Source organism: Dunckerocampus dactyliophorus, chromosome 8 (assembly GCF_027744805.1).
Source record: "Dunckerocampus dactyliophorus isolate RoL2022-P2 chromosome 8, RoL_Ddac_1.1, whole genome shotgun sequence".
Lineage (NCBI taxonomy): Eukaryota > Metazoa > Chordata > Actinopteri > Syngnathiformes > Syngnathidae > Dunckerocampus > Dunckerocampus dactyliophorus.
The window spans coordinates 6,286,822-6,311,820 of record NC_072826.1 but is presented as its reverse complement, the minus strand read 5'-3'; the positions used below and the strand labels follow the sequence as shown (position 1 = coordinate 6,311,820).

Genomic DNA, 24,999 nt, shown 5'->3' with positions numbered 1-24,999 from the left:
ACAGTGGTGTCCATAGTGTGGCCTGGGGGACATTTGTAGACCACGGCTCGTTTTTTAGTGGCCTGCGGCACAAAGACAAGAGCAAAAATGGCAAAAAATAAGGCACAATGTAAAGTGAAAAAGCAGGAATGTTGATATTAATAACTAATAATAACAGAAACTTTTGTCCTTTAATATGTTTAACAAAATAAGACAAAAATATAAAACTATCAAGGTATGTACAGTATCTGTAAAGAAGGAAAACGTTTGGACACCCCTGACACACTATAACTTCAGTAGCGTAACTTGTGCAGCTTAAAAATGACTAGATCATCCAGTTTGCATATTAACTACTTTGGTACAAGGAGTTAAGCATTCGAGTTAAGCATTCCAGGGTTCCTTTTTGGACTTACTGCACCGTCTCGCACCCAATATAGTTTCGGCTTCTTGCAAACTCCATGACATCAGCGTACAAAAAGCGGGTGTGTGGATGAGGGGGGAGTGTGGGGGTGGGGTGGGGTGGGGGGGGGGGGGGTTCTTGCTGGTGAACTGGGCGGGCACTGTTGCACGTGTTCTGAATGGGGAAAGACGGAGCTCGCGGCTCACTTCTCATGACCAATCGATCCCTGCACGCCCGGGTGGAGCGGCGACGGGGAGCGCAACTATCACCACTGCGCCACTGTACCGACATCACTCTTCTCGGCGGCTCTCACCCTGGCTGTCACAAAGGGACACAAACTTGTGTGAAGAGTTCACCTACAAATATCACGCTCTTTTAGCTGGAATTACGCACCTAATTTTTGGGTGGCTTTCGTGAGATGGGACTTAGCGAGTTGATGGCATTTTGGAACTCACAGTTGGCTCTTGATTCGTGATCTTTTAGGAACTGGACCAAAGAGACGGATTGGGAGGAAAATACATTGCAGCGCCAAGCAGAAAGTGACCAAGGCGGACTCTGCTGGATAATCTCCACTATCCTACAGCCATGACATCTAGTTTATAAATTTGGGTAAGTTGGTTAATTACTATTAAAATGCGACGCTTTTGAATTAGATTTTAAATGCATTTTTAAAAGAGTGGCTTTGGCCACTGGATTGTGAACGATTGACTAAATAACAAAGTTGAACGATCAATTTTTGGCTGTGTTTAAATATTACAACAAAAATCCAATGGTAGGTAAACCTTGCCTGATCCACGACCATCTCCGTGCGTAAAGGCGCATGAGTGGTATCGATCGAGCCGAGCGTGTGTAGCCGTGCTTGTAGACAAGACCGAGTCCAGATTGATGCAGTGTCACTGCCACCGGCTTAAATAAACGATCGGCGGGAACTATCGAGTGAGCAGGCTCTCGATGAGCTGCTGAGGATGGAGATGATGATGAGGATGAGGTAGCTGAGAGCCGAATGAGAGGCTGCTGGAATGAAGGCGTGTTGCAGAATGCAACGGTCACATTCTATTGGGCGAAAATGCACACACACACACACACACACACACACACACTCTCTCTCTCTCTCTCTCTCTCCATCTTTCTCAGTACATGTTAATGTGCGCAGTAATCGTTCTTTAATTGTTAGCCTTCTTTCTCCACACACCCTTCTATCTCTGCTGTCCTGCTGCTCGCAATTTGTACTGTATTGAGAGCATGTAATTATTCCCCCCATTGTCTCCAACCACTCCACAGAGAGCAGTGTCATTAGTGGGGGGGAAAGGGGGCGGAGGAGTAGGAGAGGATGGAGAGGATCGGTCTAGGGACCTAATTCTCATTGACAGTCACATTAACACGGGAGCAGCACTCTTAATCCTGGGGAGATTACTCTCTCCAACCCTGTCAACCACACACACACTCACACCTGTATGAGGGTCTCCTATATGTGCAGCTTTTCCCGCTTGCAGTGATCTTTCTCTGCTTTTTCTCAGATACAAACACTCTGGGCAATCGCTTTTTGCCCCATGACCTTATTGTATTCTCATCCGTACCAAACCTCGATGGTCAAATCACAGCAATGGGACAGGCACTGTCCTCAAAGGGCCTTTGAACACTACATGTCTCACCAGCCTCCTTATCTACTTACCCAAGTGAGGGCTGTTCAGGATGACTGCCTGGGAATGAGTGGGAATGTATTGTGTTCATTTGTGCTTGTGTATGAGAACACGGCCAAGCGCAGCAAGGCGGCAGCAGCAGCAGCGGGGAGGAGGAAGGGCATGGGAGGTGAGAGAAATGAGCCACAGAAACAAAAATAATATTTGCAAGAGGCATTTGTGTGGTTTTGTGACAAGGATGATCTCTGCACAATCTGCGTGTGAGATGGTGATGATGATATGTGTTTGTAAAAGGCATCGCGGGGGATATGCCATGGTGAGTTGACAGCAGCGCGACAGATTGGAGATCACCTCCGCTCACACACTGGCATGAACACACTGGCTGTGATGAATGACTACTTTCGGACTAAGAGGAGATGGAGGGAGGAAATAAAAAGAGAGGAGAGACATTCTTGTATGAAAGATGGAGAGTGGGCTCCCATTTGTTAATGACAGCCTCCCAAAGCGCTTTTCCTTCCTCTCCAGCGTGTTGAGTCATAGTGCGCGAACAGGCATCTTTCAGCAGCAGTGGACAATAAGACCTTGGCTCATCCTCATGAAATGTTCTTCAGCGGGACACCATTCAAGTCCCCTGGCACGCAGATGACGAGATGCATGGCTCTAATACAGAAACACGCAATATGAAATCAATGTGTGCCTTTGTGCGGCATGTATAGGTTTTCTTGCTGACCCACAAAACCACGCTTAGACAGAGGTTACGACCCTGGGGCGAGAAAACAACCAAAGTTCAGATCTGGCTGACAGGCAATAACGACCACATGTTATTTGATAAAAGACTCAAGTTATGTAGCAATCATGAAGGAAATGAGTGGTCTCTTAAGAATTTATCGTGAGTTCTTGCAGTGGAATTATTAAAAATCATTGCTCACTTCTTCTTGTACTGTAGAGCAAATCCCATTCAATATTTTCAAAGTAGTTTCCGGGTGGGTGACGTAATCCACAGACAATCCAAATGCTTCACTTGGTATGACTTCAAGGAGTCTACCTTTAGTGTAGTCTGACATCAACTGACAGAATCCATTTATGTAAGAACATTCAACTTTCATCAAAACGCATTTCTTCTGAACACGACAAATCGTCACTGCTGAAAAGGAACAAGAAAATTGTTGTAGTTCTATTGACCTTTTTCTGGAAAGTCAAAGTAGATTGTTGTTATACATTTGATTCTTTTTTGTTATCTTACACTCTATAAAGAGAGTGTAAGTGCTCCACTAACTCCAAATCCTCCAACGAGCTTGATGTTGACGTTCTCCTTGGATTTCGGATGAACATTTGCAAAAAAAGTGACGGTTGTAGTTATTACATTAGCTTCAGCTCCAGAACTGTAAATATCACCCACCCTAAATATGCCTCACACACTTATTAAACACATTTTAAGGTATAAAATGTATAGCTAGTCACCACTAATGAATGATAATGTAAGATGATTGATGACCAGATGAAATCAGAGCTACGGTGTATCCTTTGGCCTGGCCATTTGCGCCTCATGGTGCATTCAAGGACCACTGAACAGTGTGCGAAATCTCAATGCTGGGCGGAAAAAATATTATCAGTGAAGCACAAAAACATGAACAAATTGTGGGCTTTTTAACAGTGGTACATGTATGTTGTACATTTTACCTGTATTTTCACATATCTATAAATTATTATCAATTTCTTTGAGACATTTTCTGCTAAAAAAAAAAAAATAATACTTTTTTTGACCTTTGAATGCTGAATCCTGATTGTGAGTGACCCTCTTTATTTGTTATTAATTCCACCACAATGTGATTAGGAACCATATGGATGTGGTCTTGTCTATGGGATTATATCGCCATTGTTTGCACCATACAGGCTGGCTTGCATGTCTACCTTTGGGAGTGTTGACGTTGCATCTTCAGCTCAGAGAATTATTTAAAGGCAGAGGATACGTTTACACGAGGACTTCAACATCCTCATGTAAAGGAGACATTTTCTAATTTAGTTTGTGTAATCTGTGTTAGCACTTTAGTTTAAATTCTGCTATAACGTGTGATGTACAGAAATATTTGCAGTCGAAATTAGTTCCAGTAATGAATGGTGCAATAAATGCTGGAGAAGCAGTACAAATCCACGGGTTCACCGCTGTTCTTTTGGATGCGACATACTCACATATGCCAACAGTTAAACCGCGTTTTGGCATGTTCGGTGTTTTCATGAATGCTTTCAGTGTTTACACCGAAACAATAACTAGTTTTCGTCCGCTTCGAGCTCTCTCATTTCGCTCCGAAATGCTGTTCTTACTACCCTTATTACTGTTTTCACTACTATAGTAGACAGACGGCAGGTCAGTAAGTGGTCAACACTAATATTTGAGTACAATATAAACCTTTTACAGTACTGTGCTTTACGTGACTTTAAAAAAAAATGACGTACTGCCATTATATTTGATCATCATTTTTTAATTGTATTTTTATTTGCAGTTTGCCTCATTATGTGGCTTGCAGAGTCCAATTTGAACGCCATTTCATGTTGCCAAATATGGGTCTTTGCCTGATAGAGGCCTGTCATGTAGAATAATATTTTCCCAACTTGTGGTAGCAGCTCATGTGTAACTGCAGCCATAATCCACTTGCTAGAAGTTGAATAAACTCCTCCTTCAGTGCCTCAAGGTGATTTCCTCCACAGCTCCAACTCACTTTGACCATGACAAATCTCCCTAAGTGATAGTAATGATTGTAATTGAACAGGCAGCGTCTCTTCCCACAGCGCTCTATCTATCACCTTGCTCGCATCTGCTGCCTGTGTAGGTATTAGAGTGTACGTCAGCCTGGGTGACGCTGCGTCCCTGCTCGCTCCCCTCTGGCAGCCACCAGATGTGCTCGTAACTGTGGGCGACAGTGCAAGGATGTGGCATTATGAAAAGCTCCCAGCGTGCACTGCGGTACGGGTCCACCGTGAAGCCGGTGTTAGGAAGTGAAGTAGTGGCTGAGCCTGGGGCGTCCATCACAGCCACCTTCTAACAACGTGAGCGGGGAGGAGAGTTTAACTGTGTGAGATGCAGAGCATGAAAGGTGGATGAGGGGGAGGAGAAGAGAAGAGGCGACAACAGAGACGGCCAGGAAAGGAGCCTCGAGGAGAGAGCTGCATTGGATGGATGTGTGAGAGAAATCTTCAACTGGGAGGAATATGGGTAGTCAGGACCGAGGGGGGAATCTGTCAAGGGAGAGAGTGAGTTTGTGTAAAAGTGTGTGTCTATGTGCACGATGTGTATGTGTGTGTGTGCTGGAGGTGATGACTTTGTAATGAAAACAGCAGGCAGCCAGTGATCGAGGGTCCCTCTTGGTGGCTGACTGATGTCAGTCACCAGCGTGCAGCTGCCTCCCTTGGGGATAGCTGCTTGGTGCTGTGTGTGTTTGTGAGTTCTTTCACATTCATCAAGACAGCTGATTTAGCACTTTCCCGCAAATCTTAACTACAATTAAATAGCCTTTCAGTAATAGCTGATGCACAGTGTGTGAGTAATATCGTGTATGTGTGTGATTGAGGGGGTTAGAGGCCCTGATTGTCTTGGGGGAACAGAGTGAACAAGGTGTCATGCTCGGCAGACCCACAGACAAATTAATTCACTTATTGACACTGCTGACACGTCTCAGTGACTTTGTAAAATGAACAATTGATCAGGCTTCCTCTCTCTCTCTCTTCTGTGTGTCAGTGGTAGTGTCTTTGTCTGTTTCTGTCTCACACTCTATTATTCTGACCTCTCTCTCTCTTTTCTCTGACATTCCACCAAACCGGCCACTGACTCCCAACTCCCTGCCTTGTTCCTGCCGTTCTCCTCCTCTTTCTTCCTACGCTGTCGAGCTCTCCTTTTCCTTTGACTTTCCAGTTGACAGGCGTGACACGTACGGTAATCAATACGTTACGTGCAAGTTCATCATTAGCAGCAGAGGGGACTGGTATAATCAACTTGTGGTTTGTCTCTATATGTGCACAGGTGTATATAGGTAGGTATGTGCAGAGATTGCAAAAAGAAGGTTTGTGTCTGTGTGCGTGAGACACACATGCTGGAGCCTATCTCGGCTGACTTCGGGCGAGAGGCGGGGTACACCCTGGACTGGCTGCCCGTCAATCACAAGGCACATATAGACAAATCATTCACGCCCACATTCACACCTATGGACAATTTAGAGTCGCCAATTAAAATAACATGCATGTTTTTGGAATGTGGGAATAAACCGGAGTACCCGGAGAAAACCCACGCACGCACGGGGAGAACATGCAAACTCCACACAGAGAAGCCCGGCGGAGATTCAAACCCAGATCTTCCCTGATCTGCTGACAGTGTGGCCAACATGCTAACCACTAGGCCACCGTGCGGCCCTGTTTCTTTTCAATGAATCATAATTTGCGCCCAGAGTAAACAAATGGTATCCTGAAATGAACAGTCAGAGTAGGTAAGATACATACAAGTGTGGACACATCTGTTTTGCCATAGACTAAGGCTGGGTGGACACTGAAAACCTTAATGTCCAAATTGTCCGAGTGTCTACGTTAGTCTCTATAAGTTTTTTTTGGATGAATTTTCAAGTGTACATGCACAAAACGGAGGTAAACAACCATATGCAGATACAGATATAGGAGTGACAACAGGTTTGTCTAGACCAGGGGTCGGCAACCCACGGCTTCAGATCTGCATGCAGCTCTTCGGCCTCCTTGTTGTGGCTCCCTTTGCAGTGCTGGAATATTTTTTTTACACTGGGCAAAATGTACGTTTTTGAAAAGGCCTCGAATGCAACGAGCTGAGTTCTGACTGGGAGGGGTACCCGGTGTTTGCCTGCCTAGTTTCGTTGAGACATGACAGAGACGTCTAAGGTAGATTCCTTTGTCTTCTCTGCCTTACGTGTATGCTTGATATGTGGTGAGAAATTAGCAAACAACAAAAAATGTTGAAACACATTGTCAAAACAAGCGCTCAACATTTTCTTTTATTTCAAAGTAGACCTGCACGTACAACAGTACAGCAGTACAACAGTGCTCATCCTTGCAGTACAGCCATGCACACGACGGCCTCGACCCAGCGATCGCATAAGCCCACTGATAGTAAAGTCAAGCAGCATTAGGCAGTGAGCTTAAAGGAGCAGGTTATCAATTCACTGTTTAAGGCGTCAAGTAGTGAGGTTTACCCCAGGTACTATGACAACCCCTCTGGTTGGCATCCGTTACGTACGCACACTGCACTTCTGTTTATGGTGAAATTAAGAAAGATTCAAACTTTATAAGTGTTTATGTTTTGTGACTCCAGACTATTTTTCTTTAGTGGAAAAGGGGGCAAAATGGCTGTTGATAGTAGAGGTCGCCGACCCCTGGTCTCCTCTGGCTCTATCCCGGTGAGTAGATTGACAGCGACCACAGGGATACATCCACAAGTCATTCAGATTTGCCTCGGGTGTGTTATTTGGACTGATGTGTGTACATTATATCATCACCAATTGAATATTTCCATAACTTCAGAGTTTAGTTAATATTCTGCCTACCACTGCAGTCACATCGGCAAATGTCTGATTCTTATCTGATTTTGATCCACACATGATGAGGCATGATTCCATACATTTTCCTCTGCTTACACTGCACATTCTAACTGGACCCCATTGTCGAAACCATTGGAATTGTTTTTTGAACCATGCATGTTATGCAAAACTAACCTTACTATGGGCTGGTTGAAAAAGTAAGAAAACCGCAAAATAGTATCTTACAAAATTGTTCCCATCACACCGAATGACCAGTCAACCCTCCCGTTTTCTCTGGTAAACTCCCGTATTTTGCCCTTTTTCCTGTTGCCCTCCCGTTTTGATAGTCTCTCGTATTTTTCACTTATTTTAACTTTGAAAAAAAAATCCTCTCTGGTCCTGCCGGAGCAGCACAGCTTCCAGTCGGTGTAACATATCCTGTAGCCGGTCAAGTCAGGACTTTAAAATAAAAGCACACCAGTAAAGCAACAAGGTTGCACCACAGTAGGCAGTCGGGTCTTTACATCAATTTGTCTGATGGAAATTCAGTTTTCTCTTATTTTCCCTCATTTTCTGGACAGTTTCCCTTATTTTCAAGGCAAATATTAACAGGCGTGATCTTTAGGTCTGCTTTCTATGACACTCACACTCACAACGGACAGAATCACCAAAAAATAAAAAGCAATTCTCACACAGGAGCATAGTGTGTGCGTGTGTGTGTGTGTGTTTGTGTGTGTGTGGGGGTGTGTGTGTGTAAAAGAATAATTGTAGTAGGATCTGCAGTGGACACAACAGCAAGCAGCAGGCAGCAAGACAAAAAGATTAACAACGGTGCCAAGCCATCAGTTGTGCAGATACGGTTTGTCTCAATGTGGAGGAAAGAAACCTCCTTGTAAACTGTGTGGTACGTGGGCGTGTGCGGTCATCTCGTAGTGTCTCCTTTGCTTTCTACCTTTCGATCCATCATGTATTGCAGAGGGACACTGACATTTAAAGGCCCTTTATTGCTTTATTAGAGCGTGCAGGATTTACGGCTCAGGCCCGCACTCTGTCTGTCAGAGGAGCTTGTTCTGATCTATGCGGGCCAACGCCGGCTGTCTGCGCTTTAATCGACCAACGTGTAAAGAGGAAACCAGGGACTTGGCCAATGGTTGCACTCGTGGTGGAAGCGATCCAGTGTTTATTAGCCATTTAGTGTTTGTACTTATTTCCTTCCATAAAACAAACAACAACCTACATCTGTGTCCCCCCTCCTCCGCAGAGCGGAGAGGTTATTAAAAGACTCTAATGAGACGAGTCAGCCAGTTAGAGCTAGTGTGACTGTGACAAGCACACTCAGGCCACCACGATACTGAAACAGGCAAATAAACAAGCACACAATGAACCTTACAATATGTGTTATCTACTGTATATGCGGTAGGATTTGCCCACGTTGTATTTTGATTGAAACAGACAACATGCAATAGGACAGTGTGTCCATGAAATTGGGTGTTGAAGAGAATATGCCTCTAATACAAGAGATAATTAGCAGGAAATTCTTGGAAAAGTTAAATCCCAAAACAACGCACCTTAAAGGTGCAGTTTGACCACAGGAACTAAGATCTCAGCCTGAATGGAGTGTGGGAAGAAAATACCCAAACTGCCATAAGTGTAACGATAAGTTGTTAGTATTAAGACAGAAGAATATAAAAACGCTGTAATGATTCTATTTACATGCATTTTCAAGTGACAATATTCGATATATCACTGTGTTAACATTTTATGAACGTCTCAAAAACCTGCAAGCACGGACACACAAAAGAGGCAAACAACTGGTGTCCAGCGACAAAGCAGACTCACGATAAATAAGCAATAAAAACACCGCAACATCGCACAGCGCTTAATTAGCCTGGAGTGACCCCACTCTGGTTTCAATGTAAGTACCTTTGGCAGTCATTTTCCCTATTAAATGTTTTGCGCACCACTCATGTACCACCATACAACCATATTTAATGGTTTTGCTGCGGTGTGTACGCCATCGATACATCAGACTTTATATATCTGATTCCTGTTTTTCTCTCTTTATGCTGCTATGACCTAGATTTGTTTTTTTGGAGCAAAACATCTGAATTAAGTCACTTGAACCATGCAGTGTAAATCCAATAAAATATGTAATTGCATTTCTTTGGATGTTAACAGATCCCGATCCAAGCGATAGCTCGTGCAACAAGGATGATGAGCGCAGGCAGCTCAGTTGAGTTGTACTGCACCTTAGTGCCAAGTCCAAACTCCAGAATAAAAAAGTCAATAGCAGAGGCAGGTAATTATCTTGCGTTCAAAAACTCACAAGTCTCTCTCGTCTTCTTCTCCTCACTCAGCCATTTCACCAGACTTAATTGCTTGTTGGTGTATTGAAGGAACCTGTATAAGCTGCATAAGTGTGCATGTAAACAGGCACTTTGCCATTATGGGTCTCTCACGTGCCCAGGCTAAAAATATACTCATTAATACTTTCAATTTCATGGGTCATGGGTGAGCTGGAGCCAATCCTGGCTGACTCAGGGCAAAAGGCGGGGCTTATGTGCTTATTTGAAATAGGTTAATCGCTCATTATATTTAAACTTTGGAGGCAAAAACTGATTTAGTGAGTGATTTTATGAAGTAACATACACAAGTAGATTTTAGAATAACTGTTTGCATTTACGTTTATTGATTGAATTATTAGTGAGTGCCTTCAAATAAGTACAGTATCGATATAACTGTTTCATCAATTAATCTAATAACTTAGTGAGTGATTACAAGTAGTTATAGAAATAATGATTTATTCAATAATTAGCTGAGTAGGTGAACAACTGTTTAAGTGTGTCAAAGGTTAAACAAATAGTGAGTGCTCGCACATAGTGAAGGCCAGCCGGGACCAGCAGCCAGTAAGTCAGTAAGCCTTGAGATAGACTGGGGAAAAGCATGTGATGTTTATGCTACATAAGTGTCAACAGCTCAGCGACTATCACCTGCTGGCGTCACACAACTTTGTCAAGGAATCCGGGAGAAAGTTATTTGGAGAGACTTTGGAGAGACCGGCGCCAATGGTCTGAGGATAACAATTATAAAAGGGCGGAAGAGGGGAGAGTTCGGGACCCTGTCTCATTCAGCTGCCGTGGAGGACCAGGGGACCGTTGGATGAGACGGGGCACGGAGCTCTGAGCTGCTAAATTATTCTGTCTGACTTATTTTTCAATGCATTTTGTAAATCTAATCTGTTGTGTGAGTCTTCTTTCCTTCTGATAATTGGAGATTAACAAACACGCAAGGGGGAGGTGAAATTGGCTTAATTCATTTTCTAAAGTGGTCCTTTCACCTTTAGTAGGTTGTGGAGAATTTAACCTCCAACAACTTCTTTTCTAATACTGAACAGTATCAAGAACATTTTTATGAAGAAACATACTGCGACGGTCACACAAATGTGCAGCATTGTGCATATCTGCAGGAATGCGTATTACGTTTCACTTGACTTTCCTTTGGGATTTGGACTTGCCAGTTTCATTTTCAATATCTTTCCACCAAATGCGTTTTACGCTGACATGCTTTTTGTTTGCTTGATTTGCAGCCAGGGAAGAAAATCAGCCAGTTGATAAACTTGTGTGACTCGTGTGCGGCCATCAGTCTCACTGAGTTATTACTTTCCACCCACTGGAACTCAAAAGAAGCCCATAGAAAACCCATTTTGTGCTACTAGCCGTGAGCTATACGCTTTATTTATTAGCGATTTTTGGAAGAATACATCTTTTGCAAATCCAACATAGAACTTCATTGATCTCACAAACACCAATACATTTATTGATCTGTTTATGGACAGCACGGACTTTCAGTATACCCATTAGATAAATATTTGATATTTATGGTCTAATTAATTTACCAATCAATAAATCATTAATGCATATTCACAATGTTTTAGAAACTGCAGAGTTGCCATTGTTTTAAAATGCTGTGTGCGTGATATTTTCCCAGTTGCTTTAATAAAAACAAGCCAGATTTGTCAGTTTCCTTCCAATTATGGAGGCTGGTGAGGTGAGGCTGGGCGCATCAAGTCGTCAACAAAAAAAGGGTTTCTAGTATTCCCAAAAATATATAAAACATAAATATAAAAATACCATGTATGGGAGTGTCGCTGGGAGTGTTTCCAGCTTCCCAGCATGCCTTGCAGCACTTCTTTTGTAAAAAGTTGTGTGTTTGGAGTTAATCTAGGTGTTGTTGACTATCCCTGATAGTAATAGTAGTCCTATGTGTGTTTACTTACCTGTTACTTGTGATTGCACACTGTGATTGTAGGTATTGTTGTGATTAGTGACCCCCCCTGTTGATTTCACTGTGTGACAAGCTCAGTGCAATTACAGAACCTGTTCCTATAAGCTGAAGTGGCTCTGACCACCTCTCGTTGGACTCAACAATGCAGGCAATGCTAACACTAAATTTTGATGTCAAATAGAGGGCCAAAAAATATGGCTCTGCGAGAGTTTGAGGTCAGTGCCCTATAGGATAGGCTGATTACCTCCTGTACTGTCAGTCACGTCACCATCATGCCGGAAGTGTCATGCTGTTTTGTTTGGGGGTCAGGCTGTTCTAATGGGGCAGAAAAGGTCACTGAGACTTGAGATACAAGTGTAATTTGGTGAATTCATGTGCACGTGTATGTGTATAAATGTGCTCGGGGAGTGCCAGTGGACGCTTCTGTTTGGATGCAGGGCACAGAGATATGTTTGTGGGCGAGGTGGGATTGTGTCATTGCATGTCAATGAGCCCCCGTGTCATTCCTGTGTGATGACTGCACGAAAAGACACAAATCAGCCTTGCTGTCCGCCGAGACGCATGCACACACAAGAAGTGTGATGTTGGAGGAGGCTGGATTTTAGCAGGAGTGACTCTTGTTAATCCGGACCATGCCTGTGCTCTGTTTGTTAATGTGTCTCACTCTGTGCGTGTGTGTGTGTGTGTGTGTGTTGCCAAAATCCAGTGAAACACCACCACCAGCAGCCTGAAAACACAAACACACACACACAAACACACACACACGTACGTACACCAATTTATTCTCAGGAGTATAGTAGGATTTCATACTTATTTTTAGAGGGGTTCATTTAAAATATATATAAATTGGATGGTGTTTGGAGGGCAGTGTTTACACTGTGTGTTCAACATATTTGTGGTTTGTTGGGTGTCCACTGTTAAAGTGTGTGTTTTTTCTGAATACACATACAATAAGCCCAAATTTACTCTAACCACAATTTGAGTTCAAGTGAATGTGTATTGTTGAAAGGGAACGTCTGTGAACTCCTTTTCTGTGACGTGCTGCAAATGGCCTGTCGTAACGTCCCCTCAGCTCCCTTGTAAACGACCATGGCGCCGATCTTGTCGATCTGTTTCAGAGGAAGACATTTTGCCAAATGCGCTGCAATCATTCCGCGATGAGGGAAAAAACATTGAGCTTCAATACATCACACCTTATCAACCACCTGAAACGCCAGCATCGCTACGACGCCCAGAGCCTGGGGCTTGTTCCTATCGCCGCAGTGTTTGAAAAGTGCAAAAAAGTGTACCAGAGGGTTAAAGCGATCTGTGATATCATCACGGTAATGATGGCGCTGGATGACCAGCCCTGCTTTACCATTGTTGAAGATGCCGGCTTTTGTCGGCTACTAAAACCCCTTGGAGCCACAGTTTGTACTTCTGAGCCACTGTTATTTTATTTTTTTATGTTTTGTTAATTGTAGTCACGTCATATTTGGTAAGAACAAATCTACAGGTATAGTTTGTCCAGGTCTGTATAAACTGCAGTGAAATCCAAATAATAATAATAAAAAAAAGATATAAAAGTCATCAGTTACCAGTTACTTGAGAAGCAGGAAGGTACCAGTATCGGCTTGGAAAAGAAAATATCGTGCATCCCAAATATTTGTCCATTGAAGTGTATTATAAATGTATTTTCTGTCTGATTCCAATCTTTTTCTTTTTTTTTAAACATTTTCTTAAGTAAAAATTTCTGAAATATAAATACAGGGAAAAAAAACTAAGATGAGGCTGCCTCAAGCATCTCATCTAGCTTAGTGCGCAAGCCCTGCCTACCAGTTTGTGTTTGTCGCCAATAGTATCATGTTGCAGAAACATGTCTTTCATATAAGCGTGATATCATTATTTTTGCTAACTGGACAATGAAATGTTGAGAAATGTCATACGGGAGGCGCCTGCGGTACTCTCCTCATCCTGAAGAAGTGGGCGCATGCATGAGCTGGGAGGTGCTTGTCACTGCTGTCCTTCCATAGAGAGGAAAAGACAGCTTTTTTTTTGATAGCTGGAGAGCAGCAAGCAAAATGCAAGATATTTGATACTTTGCTGAATGAATGAATGAATTTGACTGTCAGGATGGAGGATTACATATCCAAGCTCAACAAAAGGTGATCACACTTTTACAACAAAGTGTGAAGGATTAGGTGTGTTTACTTCGTATACAAAAGGTAAACAATAAATGGGACTAAGAACTATTTGAAAACAACATTTTTAACAAAAGTGAATTATCCTCTTCTTTTTTTATCCTCTCAATGAGCAATCTGTATTTAGCCTGAAGGAGTTAGTGCCTCACCAGCCATGAACATCACTGCATCTAGTATACCAAAAGCACTTACCTGAATATAAGAAACTGAACATGTAACGTCATTGCATTCTAAACAACTGTAAATTTAGACTGGATATGCCGGTATGAATAATTTTAGGCCCTTTTTTGTCAAAATGTAACAAAAAAAAACAGCTACCTTTGTTTTAACACAACCTCTGATGATCTTTTGCTAGTTTCTTGTGTCATTACCAACTAAAAAAATACACATTCACCCAATAATAATTCATTTTAAGTCCAAATTTGTCCCGAGTTGTCATCTTGTATTTTTGAGAGACTCCACCGTAACAAAACACCTTATCAGAAATGCATACGTGGCCTTGACCGCATCGGACGTCTGCTATCCAAAATGAGTCCCGGTAATAATTCATGTTCACTTCCACACACATGCACTAATATGCTCTTTTAATGCGTGTATCGGAGAACAAAGCTAATAAAAATGCACACCATGACTGTTGCTTTAAAAAGAGCATAAGAAATGGGCTACTGTGCCTCCATGCAGCATGCCTAATCACTCGGGCATGCAACACATGCGCTGTGCATACAGTACTTCTGCAAACTGTACAGGAATGAAATGCACATAAGCTCGAAAATGCAAATTATAAACAAACACACACACTGGTGGCAATCTAGCTATGCAAAAACGATACTCAACCTTCGGCTTTCTGTAATGGATCCATGCGCCACATCCTCTGCTGTGAGAGTACAAGAGGCACTCTGTGTGTGTACTCTGAAGAAGCCATTCATTTCCTGTGTGGAACATGCAGCACGTGGAACATTTTACCCAACACTTGATATCATCCTTTCATAAATAAATATAAAAGCTGTCACCTTTGGTCTCTCTCTCTCTCTTTGCCAAAGCCCTCACGCCTTTCACGATTCCTCCCACTCTCGCTGCGGGTGCTGCTCATCAATATTGTTGTAAAACGCTGTCACACTTCATACTCAAACAGTGCGGCTGTGTCACTTTCTGATCATTCCTGGTCATTTCTACATGCAAATATGTTCATGCGACCTTCGGGTTTGTTTTGTTGATTTATTTCTCCGGCAGCTGGATTACACGCAAACAACCAGGTGATATAAATGCAAAAAATAAAAAAAAAATGGGAAGATGAGCGTTTGAAAAGGCACATATACTGGATGTTTTTTCATAATCCAGACAGTTTCTAATATATATATATTAGTATATTATTTGATTATAAAATACTGTTTCTCTCTTCAAGGTACATTAATTACATTAAAATTGCAAGACAGGGTCTTTCCAGGATATTGTTTCATAGCAAATGAATATTGTTTATTTGTGAATTGCCATGCATGTTTTTGTGCCGTCGTTATTTTTTCCCCCCACTAGGGGGCAGCGGCACCCCATCGGCTGCTCTGCACAGGACTCATGGTTGGTTGAATCTGGCAACACTTCTAAAAAGTTCCCAAGCATTTGCAGCAAGCTGAGCTAAATATTAATGAACCATGATGAATAATTAAGGCTTTAAAAGGGGAGGACAGTTTGTTGTCAATGCAAACCTGTTGTCTTTCATTTTGTTTACTGAGTTAGTCTTTTTGCAAAGAAAGGTGTGCTGACACACTCTTACAAGGGGGTAATTTACCCAGCTTGCGTGTGTGCTGATGCTGTCACTCATGTAGGGAGAATTTCCCTGCTGTCTCTCAGTTTGAACTTAACTTGCGAAGACTGTGCACAAACGCTACAATTTCGCAGGTCAATGTTTTTGTGTTTTTGTGCAGAAATTGAGGTTGGCCACATTGCCCATCCATGTGTTTGTGTGTGTGCAGCATGAGAGAAAAAGAGTGTCAGAGTTGTGTATGATGTCTAGAGTGGGGATCACATTGAGCCCCGGGGTAGGTGAACCTATTGTAAACAATGGATCTGACAGCATCGAGGCCTTCACATGTTTGCCTTCATGCAAGGCCAGTGGAGGCTGCTGAGGAACCCCAGGGCACAATGACCTCTCCGACCCAGTGTCTTTGTACTTTCTCGTTCCAGGGAGGAGGAAGAGGAGGCGAGCCGAGGTGTGAGTGGATGCAGTCATGGCCTGTACCTCCTGTTGTTCTTAGAGAGGCTACCCATTGGAGCGGACCCATTACAGACAGAGGGCGCCAGGTAAACACGATAAAAACACACAAGACATAATTATAATCATTGATAGATAATGTTTGGGATGCTACAATTATCTGGCAACCAGTCCAGGGTGTGCCACACCTCTCGCCCAAAGTCAGCTGGGATAGGCTCCAGCATACCCCCGCAACCCCTCGAGGATAAGCGGCATAGAAAATGGATGAATGAATACTGACTTTTATATGTCCTCCATGTGGTTTGTGTACAGTGAGTTACTTAGGGGTTCATTTGGCGAGAATTTAGATGTAAGAGCCGACTTCCACCAAAACTTGACTTACATCACAACTCGTGCGTAACCTGAGGACAACTTATAGATTTTTAGGGCCGAAAAAACACTTTTTATGCAGTTTAATTGTTAATTTTGTACAATCTGTTCTTTCACACCACTATTGGTCACATGAGCTAGCCGGTGGTGGTGTTCTTCTAGTTTTTGGTTTCAAAAAATGTAACTTGGAGCGAGTTGCATTCAGGCCCTTTAAGAGAGTATTGAAAATACACTGCATGGCTGACAATGAGGAATTGGAGCCGCATAATTGCTCCAAGCCAATCCACATGAAAAAAAATACCATGATATATCATCATAATGAAATATAGATGTCATATTTCTAAGCCACTATAGATAATAGTCACATATTTCACAAAGTGCTCTATTAAGTGTTAAATTCCAAAAATGTAATGGCATAAAAACAAGGATATATCATTTTCAACCCTTTGTTTCTTTAATTGGTTGTGAATCTTCGTTCTTGAATCTACCTATCATCATCATGTTTAAAAAAAAAAGGCACTGGAATGCTGTGTAGCGTTTGTTTTTTTAAATCGACTCTATTTAGGCCCCGCGACCCTAATGAGGATGAAGCGGTATAGAAAATGGATGGATGGATGGAACTCTATTTAGATAGTGTGACACTTTTTCACCGTTGACCTCATGTTGCTCCCGTTTGCTGTGTTGTTGCTTTTGGGGGGGTAGCGTCTAATCTCTCTACTTGCCCCTTTTCCCCTCCTAAGTCACTTCTTTGCTGCTGTTTTCTCCTCTTCACCACGTGCAGGATGAAACTGTGGGGGAGGTCAGTTCGGCCTTTGCAGGTGGCCTACCTCGTTGCCTTGGCGATGCTCTGCATTGACCCCGTGTCCGCTGGCAACCGCAGTCATCGGGGATCGACAGGTACACCGGCTCTGAACCCCTTTTCTCCAACACCACAAGAGGTTAATTACACTGTCAGTGCAGAAGCGCGACATGTTTCCTGAGGCTGACCCGTCCCGGTGCAGGCACAAGGGGCCTGCCCTACTCCTCTTGACAGAATGTAATCTAGACAAGCCCTCATTTTGGGCTTGGAAGCAAACACAGAATGATCGAGCGTGTCCAGATGCAAATGGCACTTAAGCTGTCAGGAGATGTCAACACAAATATATCAGCGTGGGTGATCTACTGAGAGTGCTCGCAGACATCGAGCAATTCAGAGGTGCTGCCGCCATCGTTCACTCCGCCCTTTAGCGGGTGAAGATTCATCTTGATTGAGATCATCTCCCACGATGCCATAACTCCTGATGTGATGGCTCATTAATATGCATCGCTGAACCACCTTCAGTCAAATCATAACTTTAGTTACAGCCACTCATAAACTACATCCATTCTCTTTTTTATTGAATGTGCAAAAGTCCAGCATATTAATAAATAAGTAGAATGATTGCTGCTGAATTAGAATTAATTGGTGTTGGCTGCAGGGACAGTTGTGTCTTGTTGGCAACAACCTTTTTCACACGCTTAATTATGACAATTTCCTTAATTATCACTTAGTTTCTTTGCTCCCGCCAATTGCATTTGGCAAGGTGACCTTTATTTGCTGTCGAAATGCGACCAGCCTGCAGTCTGGGCAGTGAGTGATGGTATTAGTTTTCCTTTTGATCGAGAGGAGGCAGCCTGCTTACGGCAGGGACACCACTAATTGCAGGTCCTGTGTATTGTGAAGGTCACGGGTGCCCACCCCCTTCTTATTCACCGTCACTGTGGAACAAGATGACTTGCTCCGAAACCGACTGCTGCTTTTAGCGAGAGTTTACTCTTAATTGGTAGAGTTTTAAGACTTGTTGCCTGTGAATATCAACATCACACACACAAAGTAGCTTCAGGCAGAAAACTAATTGGCTGTTATTTATGACTGCTCGATAAGGTCCCTGTGTTAGGAAAAAAAAAGAAGATTCGCTCATGTTTTGTGACATTTTAGTAGGCTTTGGTTGAAGACACGTTGCAGCTGAAGTTCTACCAGATACCACTAGGTGGCTCTAGAGGTCAAAAAATGCTAGAATTGTCCTCCTGGATTGTGTTTATTCTGGAAGAGTCAGTTTGTTAACAATATTCTAACAATGGAAAAACATTTAAATGGATGCAAGCTCATCATATAGACTTGACACGAGCTGAAATGTGCTGCCTGATGGATTGTACAGTCAAAATCAGCCATTGTTATGCAAATAAGATGCAACAGAAATTAGTGGGTTCATATAATAATAAGACTCTTTAATGCTAAACAAATTAACCCTTGTTGTCGTGCTGAAAACATACAGCGTAGTTGGCTAAAATATTTCCCCTGATCAGCACAGTGGCCGAGTGGTTCACGCTTCTCCCGTGCATGTGTGGGTTTCCTCCGGGTCCTTCAGCTTCTTCTCACATCCCCAAAACATGCATGTTAGGTTAACTGGCGCCTCTAAATGGACACTCTGTCCATGTGTGAATGGTTGTTTGTCTACGTGTGCCCTGTGATTGACTGGCAGCCGGTCCAGGGTGCTTGGAGCATGCTGAGAAAGTCAATGGATGAATTTGCACTGATGGAAATAGCACTAGAATAGTGACGATAAACAAAGGAAGCATTCCAAGTATTCCAAAAGTGCAGGGAGGATGATTTATCAATAAATGGCACTTATGAAGTGTCAGAAGTGCATTGTTAATATCATTCCTGCAGGAATAGAAGCAGAGTTGGGTTTACATCACTTACAAAATGCTTATTATTTACTATCATAAGTTCAGTAGAGTTGTCACATCGCGGTTCAAATTCAACTTCACGCCACCACGGTTTTCAAAAATATATTAATTAATAAATCATGCTGTTTTGTGGTTGAACACAGCCTATTATTAATGAAAACTCTGCATATCTTAGCAAATTGTATGCATTTTTTTGCCTAAATTCAGCATTTTCAAGCATAAAAATGGCTAACTGAACTAAAATGCCAATATATCATTCAAAAGATGCATTCAAAGATGCTATGTAGTATTCTACACCGGTCACTGGGTGTCAGCAATGTTACGGTCATGTTTGGTGAGGCACAGAACCGTTAGACTTGATCATCGGAACAACAGGCTTTTATTGCAGGTTTGAGTTATCTCGCCACAGGCACAATTGTAATAACAAAATAATCATAACAATAATAATCATAATAATAGCACGAGGTAGTGTGGCGCCCCTAATCCACTCCAGCTAAAACTCAACTCTGAAACCCCGACATCACTTCCTGTCCTCCACAGTCTGGAACACATTTACCGCAACACACATGAGCACGAGTCTAATTTACGTCTTTGATGGCTTATTTCTTCTGATTATGTCTGCTATATTGGGTAATACGAGTGTAAAGGCGACTACGGGGTGTAGTTCATGTCTAGAGGGCTCTGATCATGTTAAAAATCGTATTTAGAAGGTTTTCTATGCCATAACTATGAAAATATTAGATTTATAAATAAGGACTCCTACTTCGCGGAAATTCACTTTATATTTAATGTGGACTGAATTGTCACGCATGGACACAAAGCAGAAAATATGTTAAGATATACAGTAAGAGAGTTCTTCACTACAGCATGATCTCTTGTAGTGTGTTCTTTAGAAGTTGTACTACATTACATTACATTCTGTGACATATTTGGTCGAAATGTTGTCTTCATGGCGAGTGGACATGGCTGTCATATATTGACAGCCTTTTTGATGAATTGCATGATGTTCTCGCTCGCCTGTGATTGTCAGGATACATCAATCGGTTGGATAAGCCATCACTTCAAGGTGCCTTGGCTTGTTCACTGCCTAGTTCTGGTTGTCACCCCCCCTGCCCTCCTGCTTTCCTACAGCACGCTGCAGGAATAGAAGCGTTTAGCCATGCTTGAGAAATCTCTTCATCAGTGTGCGGTATGCTCTATTACTTTGTAATGGTCATAACAGAATGCTTTAAAGGCAACATTGATATATTAGACGCACTCTTATTATGTGTGCGCAGCAGGATATCGAGCTTCTCAACACATGAATCTTAAGTAGTTGAGTACTGTGAGGCAGCAGCACTCTAAAGAGGACAAATCTGAGGGGACTCACATGCTGCTGCGCCCCAGTAGTCAATGCTACTGTCTGAATTCTTTGGAGATGCTGGATACTGGCTTTCCTACCGATATCCGATACAGCGATATTGTCCAGCACTTACCGATACGGATATTGGCAGCAGTTGTTCCCTCAAGCTAATATCGGGTCACATCTTGTGTAATGAATGAACACATTATGCTTCTTTTACTGTGATGCCACCGGATGCATTTCACAAATAAACACTGTTTGTGCAAAATAGGCCAATCACCGGAATGTAAGTTATAGAGTTAGTTTGTCATAACTGACAGTTTTGACTGCTCAGAGTGGTCACACGCTGCGAGTGATTCCTTGTTTAGAAATGGAATATTTTTGTAGTTAGAGCGTAGAAAACCTTCCGACTTTCTAAATACATTATTTAACATTATTAGAGCCCTCTCAACATGAAATAACAACCCTACAGTCACCTTTACACTCATATTACCCAATATAGTATACATAATAAGAGAAAATAAGACATATTAAACATAAATATGACATAATGTAGACTCACACGTTAGCATTGGGAGAGTACTTCCTGCGGTGGCTAGTGGCTAGTGACCAGGTACAATACTACATGTCACAATGCCTTTGATTGCGTCTTCTGAATGCCTTATATTTTTATTTTTGCTCATTTAGCCATTTTTATGCTTGAAAATGCAAAATGTAAGTTATAGAGTTAGTTTGTCATACCTGACAGTTTTGACTGCTCAGAGTGGTCACACGCTGCGAGTGATTCCTTGTTTAGAAATGAAATATTTTTGTAGTTAGAGCATAGAAAACCTTCCGACTTTCTAAATACATTATTTAACATTATTAGAGCCCTCTCAACATGAAATAACAACCCTACAGTCACCTTTACACTCGTATTACCCAATATAGTAGACATAATAAGAGAAAATAAGACATATTAAACATAAATATGACATAATGTAGACTCACACGTTAGCATTGGGAGAGTATTTCCTGCGGTGGCTAGTGGCTAGTGACCAGGTACAATACTACATGTCACAATGCCTTTGATTGCGTCTTCTGAATGCCTTATATTTTTATTTTTGCTCATTTAGCCATTTTTATGCTTGAAAATGCTTAATTTAGGCAAAACATAATAATTTTCTCAATTATATTTTTTTTACTAACAAGAAGCCGTATTCAGCCATTCAACAGCGATTATTTATTAATTAATATAATTTTCAAAAACTGTGAAGCTGCGAAAATCAAGGTGCAAAGTGGCGAAGGATTACTTTACCTCTGAGGTAGAGTAGTTTCAAAACATAAGGTAATTGGTGATGACCTACATCTCATACATCATGATTACACATCATTTTCACATATTTCCTCTAATCTGGAGAGGAGTTCAATACATATACAGACGTTGAACGTTTGAATCACTGCTTTGCTTACAAGGGTGTTACACAACATTACAATCTACTTTGTTCCCTTATAGTATATTCATGTTTGCGTGTGTGAGTGAATGAAATCCGACTGTGGAGTAAGGGGGAAAATGAAAGCGAAGGGATGATAGCAGAAGGGCACCCTTTGAGAGGGAGGGATCATTGATGGGGCTCTCTGGAGAAGAGAACAAACAAACTTTAAATCAGAAAGGATGAGAGGGGCCACGGCCTGCAGAAATGGAATCCTCTCCAGCGTGTGTATCGTGTGTCTTTGTGTTTATGTGTGCACATTTGTGTCTTCCTGCAAAGCTAATTGAGCTTAGCGTGAAAAGTTGTGGAGTCTGTGTAAAGTCACGTACATAAATGACACTTGAGCTTATGGTTCAGTCTAAGTCTGCAAAGAGGCTTAACGGTTGCACCGTCGCCTGCAGGGTTTGCTCAGGAAATGGTTCTAGAGACCGAGGGGTGCATAGCAAGTCTTGAGATCAGTCCTCAGCAGTCCCTTTAGAAGCCAATAATGAAGATTAGCTTTTACAAATGTGTGGTCTGAAAGGATATATTGGTCGTAGATGCATGTTAAAGGTAAAAATGACATGATATACGTAGTATATAACATGGGTATGGTATATACTAGGGGAGTAACAATGTATCTGTATCGAACCGTTCAATACACATGCGTACCGAACCGCGACCCCTGTATCGAACAGTTTCATATGCAGTTTCATATTTATTTTATCAACTTCTGACGGCGCTCTGTGCTGGAAGCTCAGTGTATCTGCAATCGACTATCTGGCTTAGGTTGCATTGTCAAGCATGGAGCCACTGAGCTCCGCCTCCCACATTCACACCATGCTGAAAATGTTGAAAAATTTGAAAAATGTTGGCAATTTCAATAAAATTCAAATTGAAAAAGGCAAGGTTATTTATTTTTTGTATCAAAAAAATATCTAACCAAACCGAACTGTGAATTTTGTGTATCGTTGCACCCCTAGTACAGATGTACACATAGAGATAATACATATAACATTGGTCATACAGTATGTAAACATTATATATCAGCGTGTCTTCCTGAGAGCCAACATACTGCAAGTTTCACTCAATTCAGTCATTCAGAACACTAGAGTACTAATTAAAAGATAAGACTTTGTAGCGATAACGTGATTGTGCGGGGAAAGCTTTACAAGCGGAATAAATCACACTCAGAAACCAGACCAGAATGCAGGACACTTTCCTACGAGAAATAAAACCAATGGGTCAGGATGTACTATCACGGGAAGCGAGCCAGCAGGAGAAGAGATCAAGAGGACCCCTGTTGATCAAAGCTTCCCAAAGACTCGATAAGTGGGAACATAGACCGAGGGAATCAGACCCTCTTGAGCTGAGCAACTGCTCTGTTTGTCAACACTGTCTCCATTCTCGAGGATCTTTTTTGTCTGATGTTTCAGTCAATCACAACACTGTCAAATAAATCCAAGACGGTTAATCTGAAATTGACAGATGCTTGGTGAGTTTTGTTTTGTCAATGAAAAAGTTCCAAGCAAACAGGTCTCTACATTATCTGTTATTTCTGCACTCTTTCTCAGTGTATGTAATTTGATTTCATTCAAAAGCTGTTTCAAAAATTATGTTATTTCTTCAAAGAATAGCTTCCCCCCTCATAGATGCTGTGTCTCAGGTAGATAGACAGACAGGTAGATAGATGAGTTACAGAAACTTTTGGCCACGGGGACAAAATAGTTCCTGAAGCTGTTTGTGGAACAGGTCCAAGAAAAAGGAACTGTAACGTAGGAACTGTAAGATAACTCAATTTAGAGACACTGTTGTTCACATATGGATGTTTGCTGGGTAACACTTTACAATAAGGTACACAAAATTACCGTACTTAATGAGAAACTAACCTACCTAACCCTAACCCTAACCACTGCTCATTAGTTCCTCTGCAACTACTCTAAGTTTGTGCCTTAGTTCCTCAGTAATTACTCTACTCATTAGTTCCTCATTAGTTCATCATTAGTTCCTCTGTAACTACTCTTAAGTTTATGTGCCTTAGTTCCTCAGTAACTACTCCACTCATTAGTTCATCATTAGTTCCTCAGTAACCAGTTTAAATGTATGTGCCTTAGTCATTAGTTCCTCATTAGTTCTTCAATAGTGCCTGAGTAACTACTGTATTTTTGTGTACCTTATTGTAAAGTGTGACCGTTTGCTGAGTCCAGTCGAACTCCTTTGCGCACCAATGCAGCAGCAAACCACAAAAACAGTTTCATGACAAAACACAATTAAATGTTATCGCCTGCCACTCGGTTTGTTTAAGGATGATCTCACACAAGACGTAAACAGTGTCTTTTCCGTCAGTTAGCCAGCTGTGTGCATCCATTTTTATGCAACGTGCCTTCAGTTCTGCCCAGTCTGCCTCTACTTACCTGCCAAGGTTCTTTCCAATTTTCCGCATTTTCCTCTGTAATAGTACTGTTTTGTTTTAAACCCCAGTTTCACTTGATATCTCTTCCAATATTATTACAATTTAGTAGGAGTGTCACGAGACACTCAGTTCATGAGATGAGAGACGAGATTGGGTCTACGAGAACAAGACGAGACACACGATTTTGACATTGCTACAGTGAAAAAATGCAAAAAATATACAACAATATATTGCAATCTACTCATTTAATGTGTGCTACATTCTCTTCTGCACTGTGTGTATGCCAGCGGCCTCGTCTCCGCCCACCGAGACAAAGAGACTGTATGACGGATAAAAGGGCTCACTCTGTTCATGCCGTTGTTCTACGGAACAAACGTGCTGAAACCAATGCACAGAGTGAACTCTCTTTCTGCCTGTTTGGAGGCGGGAGACGAGGAAAACAGACACGCGTGCACATATTGACGCCGGCAAAACGATCCAGTTCATTTTCATTTATTG

General features: G+C 42.0%; 1 protein-coding gene across 1 annotated transcript in view; it reads left to right on the top strand.

Moving 5' to 3' along the window:
- The window catches only part of tafa4b (TAFA chemokine like family member 4b), a 48,277-nt gene that overhangs the window by 3,929 nt on the left and 19,349 nt on the right, over positions 1-24,999 (top strand). The window contains exons 2-4 of the mRNA XM_054784896.1: positions 863-988; positions 16,190-16,306; positions 17,368-17,483. Of these exons, the coding sequence (XP_054640871.1) occupies positions 17,369-17,483 (115 nt within the window). The 5' untranslated portion in view covers positions 863-988; positions 16,190-16,306; position 17,368. The remainder of the gene's footprint in view (positions 1-862; positions 989-16,189; positions 16,307-17,367; positions 17,484-24,999) is intronic.